Source organism: Odocoileus virginianus, chromosome 7, assembly GCF_023699985.2.
Source record: "Odocoileus virginianus isolate 20LAN1187 ecotype Illinois chromosome 7, Ovbor_1.2, whole genome shotgun sequence".
Taxonomy (NCBI): domain Eukaryota; kingdom Metazoa; phylum Chordata; class Mammalia; order Artiodactyla; family Cervidae; genus Odocoileus; species Odocoileus virginianus.
Window position 1 is genome coordinate 22,542,340 of NC_069680.1, and position 17,448 is coordinate 22,559,787.

The following is a 17,448-nucleotide window of genomic DNA, read 5'->3' on the forward strand; positions in this document are numbered from 1 at the left end:
TCTCCTCTATTTTTGCTTAGAATGTTTTACTCTAAAGGCAAACTTGCTAACTTTCTAATAACGAAAGTGTTTTTTAAAGGCAGCTGCTGTGAATCCAGATTTCTTTGTGAAATCAGTGTCTCTGGAGTTGTGCTTATTTGTGTGGGTGTCTGTTTTAAAAGAGCTACTTGGTCAAATGTTACAAAAATATTATTGGAAGGTTAGGGAATTAAGTAAGGAGTAAATGGTAATGACATCACCTGGAAGCCACTGCCTGGCATTTTCTCTGTCTTTGGCACCATCAGCTAAGGTGAGAGTATCTGTCAACATGACACTTGGGTGTGGTTGGACCATGGATTCTGAGAGTTTCCCATGATGCCCCTGGGCTCCTGTGGACCAGAGAGGAAGGCTGAGAACTCTGTTCTCACATACTGGGTCTTGACTTTAACATTTGCTGTTAAATATTAACAGGCAATCAGCTGCTTCCTTATTCAGAAGAGGCCATGCTTCCTTTTTGAACATGTGGAGTGTATCAGGGCATCTTTGAAAGCCTACTTTTTGGTGTAGGAAGAATACTCAGCTGGCATTCCATATTGCTCTTCAGTACCCTCTCTGTTGTTGCCTGTAGTGTCTTTGTGTGTCCAGGGAACACTTCCAGGGTGAGGAAAGCCATGGGAATTGCAGGTGATGTGAAGTCAAATCAGACTTGACCCCTGCAGGCTTGTGAGGGCGATGGTACCCTGAAGCAAAGTGGAATCTGAGAAAGAGTGGACGAGAGGCTCAGGGGCACTTTTAGGGGCGCTCGTCCCCACCCTTACCATTGTCCTCCTCCTTCTCATCACCATGGTAGTCACAAGAGCAGCTCGCATCTCTTGACTGTAGTAACAGTGCTCATCACTTTACAAATAGCGTCTCAGTGAATTCTCTCAGAATCCTTTGAGGTTGGCACTTTTGTGATCCCATCATTTCAGTAGAGAAAATGAAACTGTCATAAGATTAAACAGCTTATCCCAGGTTTACAACCATCAGTGGCTGGACCAGGGTCTGAATGCCGCCGATCAGAGTGCGGACACTCTTGGAGCCATTCAGCTGTGCTGCCTCCTTGGGGATCGAAGGGAGGTGGACAGGTGGTGAGTGCAGCCTGTCACACACAGAAGATCAGGTGTCAAGGAGCAGACACAGTGGAGCCAGACCGTGGGGGCCCCATGAATGGGAGTTTGCTTAGAGTTCTGAATGGTGAATGGGGCAGCGGGAGGCAGGGGTACACGCAGAGTGTGGACAGCTTCAAGTTAGTTGATTATTGCTTAATTCAACAGAAAGTTATGAAGCACCTTCCTAGAACCAAGCACGGTGGTGGGTAGTGGAGGTGCAGAGCTGAGTAGGTATGGTCTCTAGTCTAGTGGGAGCAGAGACATGAACACAAGTCAGACCATTCGGCTTCCCAGGAAAACCCTCGAAGGACAGGCAAGACTCAGGGAACTGAAGGAAGAGGAGGTGTTTTGCAATTTCTTAACTTGACTTAAAAAAAATCTGCCCAAGACCTATCCTCTGCCCAAGATCAATCTTTCTTCTCTGGCCATGACGTGTCCAGAAGATTTACTTCCGTAGCGTATTACTGGTATTGTGTTGATTTAATAACAGGAGCTTCTATTCTATAATAGGATGCTTCTAAGGAAGACAAAAATAAAATCAGTTTGTCTGGAGGAGGGAAGGGAAAGAGACAAAGCTGGCTCGTGGTAGTTTAGTTTTTAGACACTTTTGACAAGTCTTCACTCCCAGCTCCCAGGCTGTGACTGTCTGCCCACTGCAGGGCCCTTCCCAGGTGGCTGTGTGTTTTGAGTTGTTAGAAGCACCGTGGACCACACACGCCTTTCTGTCGGATGCTGAAAATTCAGTTGCTTTGGGCCCACTCTTTTGTCTGATGTGACTAACCCCCAGTGACAAGCTCTTCTGTGGCTAAAACATCCTGGCATCAGGTGCCCGGGCTTCAACCCCTTTGCTGGTTAAAAGTCCTTGGCCACTCATGCCCTTCCCTGGAGACAAGCTTCGTGTCTGGTGTCATACTTGGTGGATTCGCAGAAGTATCCTGGCAACACAGTGCCTTATATCAGCATGCAGGGGTCACCCATTGTCTGGACTAGGGACGGACAGCATGTCCTGTGTTGGTTTCACTGGTGGATGCACAAGGCATGGCCCTTGCGTCCTCCAGCTCCCGCTCCTGGTTGGAGCCACGGGGCTCCTGCGCAGCAACCCATCTCCGTTCGGTCAGAACCGTCCAGCTCAGGGTCATCCCTGCAGGCAGTCTCTGGAACCTTGGAGGGGAAGTCTTCCCAAATCATATTTTCTCTGGGGTTCCAATTCTGTCTAACCTTAGACTATGCCTTCTGGGACTGTCTTATATTAATAGCGGGCTCCCCTGGTGGCTCAGATGGTAAAGCGTCTGCCTGCAATGTGGGAAACCCAGGTTCAATCCCTGGGTTGGGAAGATCCCCTGGAGAAATAAATGGCTATCCACTCCTCTACCCTTGCCTGGAAAATCCCATGGATGGAGGAGCCTGGTAGGCTACAGTCCATGGGGTCACAAAGAGTCAGACACGACTGAACAACTTCACTTTCCTTTCCTTTTATGTTAGTAGCATATATGTGCTAAGAGACTTAGTTGCTCAGTCTTATCTGACTCTTTGTGACCCCAGGGACTCAAGCCCACTAGGCTAATCTGTCCATGGAATTCTCCAGGCAAAAATACTGGAATGGGTAGCCATTTCTTTCTCCAGGGAATCTTCTAGACCCAGGGACTGAACCCAGATCGCCTGCGTTGCAGGCAGATTCTTTACAATCTGAGTCACCAGAAAAGCCACTAATAGCAAACATATATATGCGTGTGTGTGTGTGTGTGCGTGCGTGCGTGTGTGTGTGTGTGTGCATGTGTGTGTGTGTGTGTTGTTGTTCAATTACTCAGTCCTGTCCAACTCTTTGCGACCCCATGGACTGCAACATGCCAGGCCTCCCTGTCCCTCACATCTCCCAGAATTTTCCAAGTTCATGTCCATTGCTTCAGTGATGCTGTCCAGCCATCTCATCCTCTGACACTCTCTTCTCCTTCTGCCCTCAGTCTTTCCCAGCATCAGGGACTTTTTCAGTGAGTCAGCTGTTTGCATCAGGTAACCAAAATACTGAGTTTCAGCTTCAGCATCAGTCCTTCCAGCAAGTATTCAGGGTTGATTTCCCTTAGGATTGACTGGTTTGAGGTCCTTGCTGCCCAAGAGACTCTCAGGAGTCTTCTCCAGCACCACAGCTTGAAAGCATTAATTCTTTGGCACTCTACCTTCTTTATGGTCTAACTCTCACAACTGTACATGACCACTGGGAAGACCATTGCCTTGACTATGTGAACCTTTGGTGCCAGAGTAATGTCTCTGCTTTTCAACACACTGTCTGGGTTTGTCATAGCTTTCCTGCCAAGAAGCAAAATTCTTCTGATTTCATGACTGCAGTCACCATCCACAGTGATTTTAGAGCCCCAGAAGAGGAAAGCTATCGTTACTTCCACCAGAATGGAGAACCCCCATGGACAGAGGAGCCTGGAGGGCTATAGTCCATGGGGTCACAAAGGGTCAGACCCGACTGAGCAGCTAGGCACAGCGCACAGCATATCTCTAGTTCACTATTGTTCTCATATTTATGGTTTGACTGTTGGTGGGGTTGCTGCAATACTGTTCACTGTTCAGTGAGCTGCTCTCCTCTTTGAGGGCAGCGGCTGGTCTGTAGTGCCCAAAGTGAGAGGAAACCAAAAGCCCAGGACTTCTTTGACCTTAAGCTTAACTTTGGACTTAGGTAAGCTGGGGCTTTAGCCATCGCTCTCTAAACGCTGAATGTGTGAATCAGAACTGATGCAGTGTTTCTGTCACCACAGTCATTTGAGATGCTTATTACACAACGTAGATTCCAGACCTGTCCTATAAGAGGGTCTGAGGGATGCAGCCGTGTAACAAACGCTGCAGGTGTGAGAGCCGCCCAGGCACTGGTGGAGACTCAGACTTGCTGGAACTCTTCCCTCACGAGTGAGTGTTGCCTTTTTCAGTCACCCTGGGTGAATCCTCTGCTTCTCTGCTCCAGTTCTGAATCTCCTTTTGTGCAGCTTCCCTGAGACCTGGGCCACACTCTTCTGAACACCCTCCATGGAGACAGGACTTACTGATGTTAAGTCGTTCAGGGCCATGGCAAATAAGGAGGCTCATCAAGCTGGTTACTACCATTTGTGGTCAGAAAGAAACCAGCCTGTAAGGAGAAGGGTCTTCTCATATCTCATGAGCTGTCTGTGAATATTGCTCCCAAAGAAGAGTCCCCAAGCTGCTCTGATCTCTCACGGTCTGGCTCTTGCGTGTCTGTAAGACATCTCCAATTATTTTGATAAACTGTGTGCATTTGGAGGAATTCTGGTGGTGTTTTTTTTTTAAAGGAAAGTATCTTCCCGCTATGCCTTAGTCCTGTTAGCAAGCCCCCTTTCCAAAAAGCAACATTGGTTAGAGCCCAGGTGGGGTCTTCCCAAATTGTGAACACTGTTGGTTAATAGTTACCATCTCCCATGCCCACCCCTCCCACCATCTTCTGTGAGCCCAGCTGTAGATTTGTGAGATATTTAATCCCTTTTGATTGTTATCCTGAGATGTCATAATCATAAGGAAGTAACACAAATATTGTATGCCAAAAAGTTTGTTCAGGCTTTTTGGTAAGATAGGATGAAAACCCTGAATGAATGAACTTTTTGGCCAATCTAATACCTTTTTCTTGGTCATTGAAATGTTGGGGAAAAAAACAACCAGCATACTAATTATAGAATGCTGAGTAAAGACTAGGTAATGGGAGGCAGAAAACCTGACCTCTGAAGCCCATCTTGCTATTTCCCAGATGTGTGTCCTTGGCCACACCACCTAGTGCCCGAACCGGGCAAAGATTGTCACAAAGCCTGCGTGAGGATTTAAGAGACCCCAGGACTGGATGGTATCCAAACATGGCTCCTGCCTCATAGAAGGTTCAGTGATAAGAGTTGTTTGCATCTGAATCCCAGCAGCTTGATTCGTTAAGTGCAGTGCATACTGTGCTTTGGTCTAGGGAAGTAAAGGGGATGGAGGAAGAAAAGAGGAGAGACTTCATGTGAAGGGACTAACCTCTACTTTGCAGTGGAAATGGATATTCAACCAAAGAATGCCGAAGGGGAATGAATCAATAGACTCCAAGCAAATCCCACGTGTCCCCATGTTGCCAGAGCGCTGGGGATGGGAGGCCAAGGGTTCTTCCTCCCCTCCACAGGGGAGGATGGGAGGAGGGTTACTGGCAAAGATGTCACTGTAATTATAGACTCTTCGTTTCTGTTTAAAAAGCCACCACTTTAAATGTGACTCCCAGCAATTACAAATCAATTATAACTCATAATCAGACCTCCGATTTTTCAAGTCTGGAATCTCTCAGTATAGATATAAATCCTTCTTAGCGTAAGGTCAGGAGTTCAGTGAGATCATTCAACTAGTGAGTCCAAAGGAAGTTAACTGGAACTAATTATCACTCAGCTCTCTGATAGCAAACTACTGCCTTCATAAGGGATTATTTGTTATTTCTTCCAGGCAATTTCTTTCCTCACACCTCTGGCTGTTATTTGTGTGGTGAAAATTATCCGGCGGACAGACAAGACTGAAATTAAGGAAGCCTTCCTAGGTAGAGTATTCCCAGTTCCTGCTTTAGGGGATGGGGCTGAACTTCAGTAGATCACCAGATTTCGAAAAATCTCAGTTGCACTCAACTGATTTTTCTCTTGGTCAAATTAAGCTTGGTAGACACAAGACAAGGTAAATGTTTAGCCCTCTTAAAAGAGCCAGTGCGTGGTAAGTAGCTCATCTGCCGGCCAGCCCATCACCGCTGTCCCTTGTGCTGAAAATGAGTGTCAGGCTCCTAACCTGTGCTTCCTAAGCAAACTGGAAGGACAGCTCTTGGCTATAAGGCAAAGTGAATCTGAAGCTTTGTCACCACTGACTGTCCAACCCCACATTTGTGACTAATAAGCCCCCATTTGGGGCAATTCAGACATCAACCACAGACTCCTTGACCAGTCACCATTGACTGGAAGCAAAAATGTGGAAAAGCAGATGTAAAATTTAATATAAATTGGAAACAAGCTCCATAACTCATTGCCACTGTGGGGACATTTTGGCAGTTAATCAGTTGTTATTATATAAAGAATGCTACAATCTTTGCCATCAAGTATGACACGATGCTTATAAATTCTCCCTAAGCTGAGCCATATCTGCGTGTGACAGGAGTTTGATATTTTTAGGGTTAAATCCATTTTTTTTCCTGATCTGTATATTAATCAAAAAACAAAGTAAATGACAGCATGAAGAGAAAGCAGAACTATTTGGCTTGTTTAGCAAAATAAACTCCCCGGAAGCCAGGGTTTTAGCTTTTTGATCATCAGGAATACTGAATTGGGTTTATTTTCTGACATGACGCCTTGACGTTACCCAAACCCTCACACACATTGTGTTGTTGGTGTGCTGTGTAGGCTCACCATTCAGTAAGGTAGTAAATCTGGAAATATGAGATTCTTCACTAAAGATGGTGTTTGTTAATTACTGGACTTTGAGGAAATGAAAAACGTAGCAAACTTCGATCTTCCCTGTTCTTTGTAAGGGAAGGAGGGTGGGTGTGAGTTCTAGGGTGTGCAGAGCAGTGGAAGGACCGGGGCCATTTCTTACATAGCCAGGCTTTGGTTAGGCTCTGTGTAGTTGAAAAGAACAGAGTTCCTTTCAAATTGGATCGGGTAAATTAGAGGTTTGGTTATAGGACTATAACAAGCAATCTTACAGACCTTCAGGAATCAGAGGGGAAACCCTTGTGGGGATGAAATAGGGATCCAGGCCATGAGGGGCAGAGGCGCCCTGTCGCCTTATGCCCCCCCTCTCAGTGATGCGTCCTTCCTCTCTGCTCAGTCCCTGCCTCAGTCTCCTGTGAGGATGTCATCTCTGCTGCCTGCATCTTGGTCTGTGTGAGGCTTGGGCTTGCGCTGGTGGGTGCCCCTGGCCCATGCCTGCGTGACTGCTCAGCCCCAGCGCCAGCTCCAAGCGTCACTGCATCCTGTGGTCCAGACTTCCCAGGCGGAGACTCTGGACTTGACTCAAGTCTCAAGCCTGGATGCAAAAGTCCCGCATCTCTGGCTGGCCTGTGGATGCTCTGCTTGAAGACAGCTGTGTTCCCCAGGCCGCTCACCTGTGCTTTGAGGCTCTGGTCATCACATGGTCTGTGTCTCTTCAACTGAGGTGGTAGAAAGGTCATGTTTTCCAGGAAGGGTGTAGATGCCCTCCCTCTTGAGGCTTAAGCAGTTGGGACAGCGTTTGGGCAGGTATCACTGTGGTCCCCAAATGTCCCATTGGGAGCCTCTCTCAGTTGACTTGGAAATCTCTTTGCCCCACTTGCTATTCTAGCCGCTCCCCTGACACTGAGTCCTGAGACATATGGTTGTGGGTAGGAACTGTCTTTCATGGTTACAGTTATAATTTACTGGCTGCTTTTGGCGCTGGGAGATTGTTATGGCCTTGAGGAGCTTACGGTTACTTTCTCTAGACCTTTTCATTCTCAGCCAAATCTCCCTTAGGATGACACTTCAAAATTGTACACCATACCTGTCCTCCTATATGTTAATGGAGAAGGTGGAGTTAATTGGATGTTCTGTTTGCCCAGATAAATGAGAGGCTGCCTTGTAAAAATGATGAAGAACCTCCCTTTGTTCACAGTTTTTTAAAAAAAGTTGCCACTTTTAGGAAGTCTTGGAAGGGGCTGGCGGGAGTGACCTTTCAAAACCGAGGACAGAAAACTAGGTATAGCTTTTTCTCCATTATCTGGAATTCAGGACTTTCTCAGGGAGGGTGGATTGGTCTGAGGTCCCTTCTTTACCCAGGCGTCTTCAGCAGACCTGGACCCTAAGAATGCCCCTTAGCTGCCTGTCCACAGAAGCCCCCTTTGTGCATCTGTTTGTGTGCAAGTAAGGCTTGCCCCACCCAGGGATTTGGCTGCAGAACAGCCAAGACGGTGTTAATAGCGAACCTTGTTTTGGAAGGCCTGCAATGTTGAATTCCCAACAACAGCAAAAGTGACAGCAACAAAACCCCTCTAATCCTCTGGGGGTGCTTGTAAGCAGGAGCACCCTCAATACAGGCCCCTTGCAGGCCAACTCACATGACACATTGCTTTGCATTTCTTTATCAGAACAGTCTGGCTTGTCTTTCTGACTCTCCTCTCAACCCCGTAGTGCTGTGGAATGCTGTTGATGCACCCCTCATGAACCAGATGCCTTGGGTTCTTGTTAATCAACAAGCCAGCCCCCCATGATTGGGGTCATCCATTTCCTGCTCGGCCAGCCTTTCATGCCTCTTCTCTCAGCCCAGCCTTCCCTGCGGTGTCAGTGAGAGGTCCCCTGTCCGGGTCCCCTGGAGGTTGTGCTATGCAGATGAACGTAGTAATTGGTTTACTTACTTCCGGAAGGCTGTGACGCTTTCCACTCAGATCCTTGCTCTCTTCTGTCTCCTTGAGGCTTTTGGATCAGAGAGGGAAGGTGCCAGTTGTTGGTGCTTCCATCACAGCCACACCTTTTCTAGCTCAGCCACTTGAAGCTTTTCAGAGAATTGCTCTGCACTATATAGTAAACCCAGCCGGGGCAGAGGTTGGGGATGTGTATGATGTTCTGGATTGATGTCGTGGTCTCTGAACTTCCCCAAGGGCACTGGGAGGTCGGCTAGTGATGCTTGTTCCTGGAGACCTTTTCTGTGCAGAGGCCTTGCTAGGACCAGGAGGAGAATGAGTTCAGCCCCTCTGGGAAAACACAGCAGCAGTGAGCCTGCTGGACCAGCCCTAACAAGAAAAGACCCCTGTCATCTCAGGGCAGTCTTACAGCCTGTTAATGTCATGGTTTGGGGAGAATCCTGCACAATGATGGCCCAGGAAATTCTGCCTCCTCTCTGCATAGGAAACCTCTCAGCAGTACTCCAAGCTTGTGAGAGAGAAGGGAAGCCAGCGTTTTAGGAAGGAAGTGTCTGTGCATGCAGAGTATAATCAGCAGATGTCTCCAAGTTCTTCCATGCTTGCTTCCAGGTTACACACCCCGTTGCACGCTGGGTGTTTTAATGGTGGTCCGGTGCTGCTGACTCATGCCCTGATCTGCACCCAGGGGGCCCAGCCCTCCTTTCCAGCTATTGCAATGTGGCCCATCCTCCACTATGGGGACTAGTTTCCCTTTGACAAAGGTGCTCATTTGAACTGGTCCCTCCCATTCTCTCTGCTTCCCCATGACTTGATACAAGCAGGTGGGTTTTTTGTCTCTATCTCAGTGGCCTATGCCCTTAGTGACTGTGTTGACTGTTCACTCTCCTTTCCATTTGTAGAATAACACATTTGTCTCCCCTGATGATCACGAACTGCTCCAGGCAGCTCCTTCCTGAAAGTGGCCCTCCACTGCTGTTTCCTTACATAAATCTCAGCTAGTATTGAACAGTTAATACTTGCCAAAGGGAAATGGTAACTCACATGCTTTATTATTCAACAAAGCAATGGAATGGGGCATCGATAGATTTTTATTGCTTATGCAAAGCATTTGACCTTTCATCGCATTGACTTGCCTTTTGTGTAGTCTTGATAAACACAAGAGAGGGACGCAGGGGCCTTGCAGGGAAAACTCCATGACTCATTTCACCTGCTTCCTTTGGACAATCTGTGCTTCATTAGCAAAGTCCTTCCAAGCTGCTTGGAGAAATTCCCCAGGCTGTCTATTTTTGAAGAATGTCATCCAGAAGTGCCTACTGTTTTAGGTGGCAGAAAGAACCACCTGGGCAAACCTTTACAAACACCAGTAATGAGGTATTGAGACACTTCACCTTCTTAGAAATAGTGATTTGTTTGATAACAAGTGGACAGCCGTCAGCAGGGGACCGGTCAACAAGGAGGTGATGGCTGAGTGGGCACGCCTGTTTGCAGAGGGATTCCTGCAGCTGCTCTGATTAGAATTATGTCTGAGAAGGTTGCCAGAAGGAAATAAAATGTTATGTTTCTTGATACCAGTAAAAGAAATTCTACATGCTGTAGTATTAAATCTGTTCTATCAGGTCAGAACATGATACATAGGCTTCTCTGTGATATTGAAAATTTTAGTCTAGGAGGAGAGATGAATTTCATGTCATAGAGGCTTGGAATTTTATGAACTTTCACTCTCCAAAGTCCAGTTCTAATTATGTTTTACTCTAGCCACTCGAACTTCCCTCCTTTTTTAAAAGCATTGGTTCATATTTCTATGGTCATAAATTAAAAAGTGTGATTGAAAAGTAATGATGATGATGATGGTAATGATGATGATTTTGATTTGAGAGCCAGCTGGTTATTTTTCTGTTTGTTGGTTTTGTTTTGTAGCTGTGTCCTTGGCTCTTGCTTTGAATGGAGTCTGCACAAACACTATTAAATTGATAGTGGGAAGGTAAGTTCCAAAAAGAAACAAGTAGTGACTTAGAGTCTCAAGGTCAGCCATATAGAAACCTTGGCCACAGGAAGGACAGATTGGAGCTCATCTGGTCTTCCCTTAAATTGTTATCTTTCTGGGGTTTCTGTCCTCAACTCAGATCTTTCCTCTCCTTTGAATGCTGAACTCACTATTTCAGTAAGCAGGACATCAATAGTAAAGAAATATCTAATGACTATACTTTTATGGGGACCAAAGTCAAGAAAGCCATTTCCATTTCCAGACCACTGCTATTCCAGGGCCTCACCAGACACCCACTCACTTGTCAGTTTTGGCATCCGAAAAATAGATAATCTTGCTTATTTATCATTCTCTCTGGGACAAGCAATATGGATTAGTATTTGAGCTGTGACTCATGACAAATTTCTCTTACCCTCCTGGGAGATGATTTCTATTTTCAGTTTATCTTGCCTTCTCCCCCAAATGTTCTGTAAGTGAGCTAGTCTCTGTAGAGAAAAACAGTCAAAAGATCTGAGTTCGAGACCTGACTTAGGCCCTGACTAGCTGTTGGCCTTGGACAGGTTGGTTTCCCTTTCGGAACCTCAGTATTTAGTGGTCAGGTACTTGGTGTGCAGTGCTGGTCAGGCACTGAGGGGGTAGAAGATGGATATAGATTGGTTAGTGAGTGACCTTGGGCTGCATTGTCCTTCCAACTTTCCGAGCTTAGAGTTTCTGAGGGCCCAGGAAAATGCTGACCCCCAGGTCCTCTCTGAGGCTCTGGTTCAGTAGGTGAATAGCCACACTTGGAGAAACACATAGGGGAGAGACAGCACACCAACAGTTCTGATAGATTATTGATAATCAATACGTTATAGATACTGATAGATTGTTATTGGGCCAAGATCCCAGAGCTGGAGGACCAGTGAGCCCTTATAGTTCACAGTGAGAACCATATGAGCTGTAACCCAGTATGTGCAGAAAAGGGGGACTGTGTTTACCATGTTAGAAAAACCTTGTCCATGGCAGGCATCTGGAAAAGCTAGTTGAATTCATGTGAAGAATCCACCATCACTCATCAGTGTGAGAATCCGCACTTGAGTGAAGTAGACACATGTAGGGTGTGGTGTGTAGGTGCAGGAATCCAATTGCCAGGGTTCAGAGCTTGTCTTTGCACTTACTGGTTGTGTGTGACCTTGGGCAGGAGTGTGATCTTTCTAAGCCTTCATTTTCACACGTGTGAAATGAAGGAAATTCCAGGACCTGCCCCAGGGTTGTCGTAAGAATCGTATGATGTGACCCATGGGTAGTACTTAATGCTGGGTCTGGTATGCAGTAGGTACTCAGTACATGTTAGCCATGGTTGTGGCAGCTGACTCGGCCTTGGGGCCAGCTGTCCCCTACCTACTTCCCCCACAACCTGGACCACGAGCTGGCCTGGTGACTGTGTGCCCTGGACCAAGAGCTGGCCTGGTGACTGTGTGCCAAAGCTTGGAACTGAGTTTTCAGGTCTTCTCAGTGAGGTTAAGTGAGACCTGCTCTTTAAGGAAGTGTAGGCAGTTGGCCATCAGATTCAAGATACAGGGCCGTGAGGAGCCTGGAGGCTTGGATCCTGGTAGCAGCCTCTGACTAGTGGAGCCATAGATGGAGCCATGGCTCCATCTTTATTTCACCAGCGCTTTGCTCAGGTGGCTCCCGGAAGTCATCTCACTTGACCTTCCGTACCTCACTTTTGAGTAGGTATTGATATCCCTTTTTTACATATGTGGAGACTGAGGGTGGTGATGCGACTACCTAAGTCATAAAACTAGTAAGTGGCAGAGTGGGGAATTCCAGCCCAGGTCTTTCTGACCCTGAAGCCTGAGCTTTGCCCAAGCCCACAGTGTCTTCCTGTGGCGGCTGCAGTGGTGACGGCAGAAGAAGGAACTGGGGCAGCAGCAGGGGTCGGCGGGGTCAGCTGGGGTTTGTTTGTGATGGCAGCGTTTTATATTGAAACTGTCCATGGTGTCTTTTGTAGACCTCGCCCCGATTTCTTTTACCGCTGCTTTCCAGATGGAGTGATGAACTCGGAAATGCACTGCACTGGTGACCCCGATCTGGTGTCCGAGGGCCGCAAAAGCTTCCCCAGCATCCATTCCTCCTGTAAGTTCCCTGGTTGGGAGACTCTGATTCCTAAGTCATGTCTCCTAATCACTCTTTTTGGGAATTCAGGTGGAGGGAAAAGAGTCGATACCTGAATGTCAAGTGTGGTTCACTTTTCTTCACTGTAGGGCAGTTGTCTTAGAAACAAGACATTCCCCAGGAAGAAATAAGCCTCAGACCAAGACTCTGGAGTTTACAAAACATTGTGTGTGTGGCTCTTGTCAACTCAGCAGAGTGAAACTTGTGACACTTTACCCTTTGGCAGTACCCATCAGGATCCTGACAGTGCAAGGGAATTAACCGTGTCCCCTGGGACCTCATGCCTTTCAGCTCAGTGTTCTCTCTAGTTTACTCCTTCAATGAAAGTTTTGTGTGTCTGTGTGTGTGTGTACTGTACCAACATGTAGCATATAGGTGTATGTATATACATGTGTATACACCCCGTCACCCCTAATATATAGTCTGATTATAGGTATGTAAGCTGGGACCAGCCTTAAACTAAATAATGTGAACCAGGTGCAGTGTGGTATAGTGGACAGCACGCAGGTCTTTGAAGTGTGACAAATCCGGGCTATGCCAGGTACGAACTGTGACTTAACCTCTCTGTGCCTCAGTTCCTGCTGTGTAGACTGGGAATGATAAGGCCTCCACTGTTAGTTGGAGTGAGGGTTAAAATAAGTGATGGTGATCATTTCTGGAGCATCACCATGCCAAAATGTTTCAGTGCATTATCTTATTTAATCCACTCTGTGAATGTTGAGTACTTGGTATCATGCTTTAAATAAACCAAGTTATCCATGTCAGAGTGTCCTGGTCACATCTTCTTTCATTCCATCAGTGTTTACCAAGTGACTCTGGTGCCATACATTGTGACGGTGCTGGGGACATGGAGATAAATGAGCCACAGCTCGTGTCCTGGGGAGTCCCTAGGCAGTGGCAGGCTGTGTATTTAGGTTGGTGATTCTGAAATCCTTGGAGAGGAACCAGGCCCCCAGGTGACCACTTGGGAGAGGACCAGCTACTCTTATGACTTGAAGTCCTTGATTCCCCACAGGTCGGATCGTTGTTTACCTTGGTCAAGCCTGTTACCCTCATCCTTTTTCTTATTTCTAAGTGGCTAATACACACCCTGATAGTGGCTGGACCAAGGAGTAACTGGATGGCCTTTCCTGCAGAGTGGTAGTTGGCCATTTTGCTCAGAGTTACTAGAGAACAGGGCCTGTCAGCAATATCGGGGTACCCGGCACTCTGAGTGACTCTCCGTCGGCCTGTGCCACAGCCCTGCCAGGTCTGGCTGGCCCCACTGTGTGCACAGGGACAGGGAGGCTTAGACAGACTCAGCAGATTGTTCAAGGACACTAGCTAACCTTCATGCCAGCCTCTAACGTGATAGTGTCTTGGACTTTTGATGGTTAAACAACAAATACAAAAAGGTATTCACACTTTGGCCACCTGATGCAAAGAACTGACTCATTGGAAAAGACCCTGGTGCTGGGAAAGATTGAAGGCAGGAAGAAAAGGGGAAGACAGAGGATGAGATGGTTGGATGGCATCACCACCTCGATGGACATGAGTTTGAGCAAGCTCCGGGAGATGGTGATGGACAGGGAAGCCTGGCATGGTGCAGTCCATGGGCTTGCAAAGAGTCAGACACGACTGAGTGACTGAATTGATTCACAGTCTACGTTCATTTAAATAAATAACTTTTTCTCCCCTAGTTTATTGGAGACTTTAGTGGGTTGAATAATGGCACCAAAAAAAAATTTTTGTCTAGATCCCAGCCCACAGGACCTGTGAATGTGACTTTATTTGAGAAAGAAAAAGTCTTTGTAGATGTCATTAAGTTAAGCATCTCAAGATGAGTTCATCCTGGCTTTAGGTTGGGCTGTAAATCCAATGATAGATGTCCTTATAAGAGAAAAGCAGAGGAATATTGAGACTTAGAGACATGGGGAAGGAGGTCATGTGAAGATGGAGGCAGGAACTGATGTGATATAGTCGCAAGCCAAGGAACCCTGGAGCCACTAGAAGCTGGACGAGGCAGGAAGGAGTCTCCCCTGAAGCCTTCAGAGGGACTGTGGACTGGCCAACACCTTAATATGGGACTTCTGGTCTCCAGAACAGGGAGGGAATACGTTTCTTTCATTTTCAGCCTGCAGGTTTTGTGATGATTTGTCACAGTGGTATCCATCAGGCTTCGTGGCCTTTCCCAGTCAATAGGAATTGACTAGAGGTCAGACAAGAAACTCAGGCAAAGTTTTATTGGCGGCCCTACTGCAGCATGGGAGAGCAAGAACAAGTAACAGGTTTCCGTTAATCCCCGAGCAGGGTGCAAGCTTGCTCCTTGTACGGGTGAGGGTAGGGCTGTGTCCAGGGATCAGGCCGAGGGGCTGGCTTAGGTGTTTTGCCTACCCCTCAGGTGGTGGTGTGTGCAGGACCCTGCTTTTGCTCCCAACATTCTGTGCTCCAGGCTCCTCAGAGGTGGCAGTTGAATTTCTTGGTATTTTTGTATCTTTTGTCCAGAATTTGCCCCACCTGCACGTGCACACAGCTATTTTTAGACCCTACAGTTTCTTTGTATTTTGTTGCTCAAGGAGAGGTGTGTCCAGGTGCAAGCATCACAGCACTGCAGGGAAGGTCCCAGGTCCCAGGCCTCTCAACAGCAGCCCTGAGTAAGGAACAAGGAGACAGACTGAACACATACTGGTTAACAGAGAGGTCTGGCTTTAGAGCCTTGGAGGTGGGGAGGGGAGATTGACAGAACGTGTGTTCCTGAGGTTAATATGGCCAGGGGCATGGCATGCATGAAGGCTTAGGGATCATGGTGTTTTTAGGCTCTAGTCTTTCCTGTTATTTATGGACGAGCATCCGTTTGGAATAATCACTTCCTCTCTGAGCTGCTTCTTCCTCTCTGAAGTCATGTTTTAAGTCAGTCTTGGAGATTGTGTAGGTGCCAGTTGGAGGAAGGTCTGCTATATTGATTTTGTCTCCTTGTTATCAGGAATTCCCTGGCTGGCCTTTTTTAGATGTACCTGGGATAGTATTCACCTGGGGCTGTCTTCCGTCTGCTCTGTATCTGTATCCTTGCGGGGTCACTCAAGTTCTCTGCAGTTTCTGGTTTCCCAAAGATTTGGTGCTGAGCTTTAAGTTCAGTTCAGTTCAGTTCATTCACTCAGTCGTGTCCGACTCTTTGCTACCCCATGAATCGCAGCATGCCAGGCCTCCCTGTCCATCACCATTTCCTGGAGTTTACTCAAACTCATGTCCACTGAGTCAGTGATGCCATCCAGCCATCTCATCCTCTGTCGTCCCCTTCTCCTCTTGCCCCCCAATCCCTCCCAGCATCAGGGTCTTTTCCAGTGAGTCAACTCTTCGCATCAGGTGGCCAAAGTATTGGAGTTTCAGCTTTAGCATCAGTCCTTCCAATGAACACCCAGGACTGATCTCCTTTAGGATGGACTGGTTGGATCTCCTTGCAGTCCAAGGAACTCTCAAGAGCTTTAAGGGGCTTCAAAAGTTATTAGCAGTAAGAAGGGAAACCCTTTGGGGAAAGCTTCATCCCAGTTTTCGGATGGTTAACTGAGGACTGCAGCGCAGTTTTGCATCTACCGTTGCATCTGAACTCGGAAGGAAATAGTCGCATGTGAATGACTCATGCTAGGAGACTGCTGGATTGCAAAGTAGCAGTCAGGGCCCACAGAAGTTTCTTTTAGAGGCACCCTGTCCTTGTCAAATGCATTTCCTGGTGGGTCTGCCCACCAGCTCTCGTGTCCCTTGGGAGGCTGATGTCTCTTCTGTGCTCCACAAGCCTTCTGACAGAGGCTATTACTATCTTTTGCTTAAGATGTGCTTAAAATGTTGAGATTTTACTGTTTGGCTGACAGAATCCTCCCTAGCCTCTAGGCTTTTGGTGACTCTTTTCCTTTGCTCTTTTTTATGACAGATCAGTGATTGCCTTGCAGGCAGCTGCCATATCCAGTTAGAAAATCATCAGTGCTGCTTTCTGGATTTCTTACTGTAGCTGGTAGGAAGCCTAGAGGTTGGTGTGACTCATTGCTCCCTAGAGGAGGTGGTGGGCCTCAGAAGGAGTGACCTCAGTGGACTCCCGTTTTGATACACAGGCTCTTTCCCCCTTCAATAAAAATCCATTTTTGTGGGTTGCGCTTGAGTGAGTGGACTCAGGGATTCTGGACCAAAGGACCTCTGGAGACGAATCCCCCATTCTGGGTAAACATGGGTTTCCTTCTGCTCTGTTCACAGATAATTGGTGACTGGAAGGTAGTCGACGTCCACATGTAGATGTCATCCTGCAGATCAGTTGGTTTCCTTTGAACAGAAGAACAAACACTAATGTCTTTTGGAAACCAAAGATCGTTTTCCTAGTTTACCACAAGCAGTCAAGCGGCACTGCCCTGAAGGGCTTGTGTGTCAGCCTCTCAGCACATAGCGTGCCCTGTGGCAGCCATGTTAGGGGACTGGCTCTGCGAGGCACAGCTTCAAAGAGCGAGTGATTTCCTTCAGAGTTTTGAGAAGCTTGGGGTCTAAAGTGGAGAAAGGCGATGTGGCTTCAAAGCAAGGGTATTCTGTCAAGAGAACTGTCTTTCATCACATTTTCTCAGCTTTTGATTGGGTGTTGTTTCAACTTGCAGAAAGAGGATAGACTTCAGAGAGAAAAATTGGAAAAAAAAAAACCTTATTATTACCAAGTCAAGGTATTAAGAAACTTTTTTCTATAAAATGGTGGGAATGAACAAAGTGATACTGTAGTCCGTGGTCAGCAAATGACAGCATGTGCGCTGCCTGTTTTTGTAAATAAAGTTTTATTGCAACACAGAGGT

The 17,448-nt window shown here is 47.0% G+C and overlaps 1 protein-coding gene across 4 annotated transcripts in view; it reads left to right on the top strand.

Annotated features, from left to right (window-relative positions):
- PLPP4 (phospholipid phosphatase 4) overlaps positions 1-17,448 on the top strand; it is a 216,063-nt gene that overhangs the window by 131,172 nt on the left and 67,443 nt on the right. For 3 of the 4 annotated variants that reach the window (XM_070470292.1, XM_070470293.1, XM_020907871.2), the window contains 3 exons: positions 5,601-5,691; positions 10,426-10,489; positions 12,486-12,610. The exons of the other annotated variant lie outside the window; for it this stretch is intronic. In XM_070470292.1, the coding sequence (XP_070326393.1) occupies positions 5,601-5,691; positions 10,426-10,489; positions 12,486-12,610 (280 nt within the window). The remainder of the gene's footprint in view (positions 1-5,600; positions 5,692-10,425; positions 10,490-12,485; positions 12,611-17,448) is intronic. 4 annotated transcript variants of the gene reach the window in all.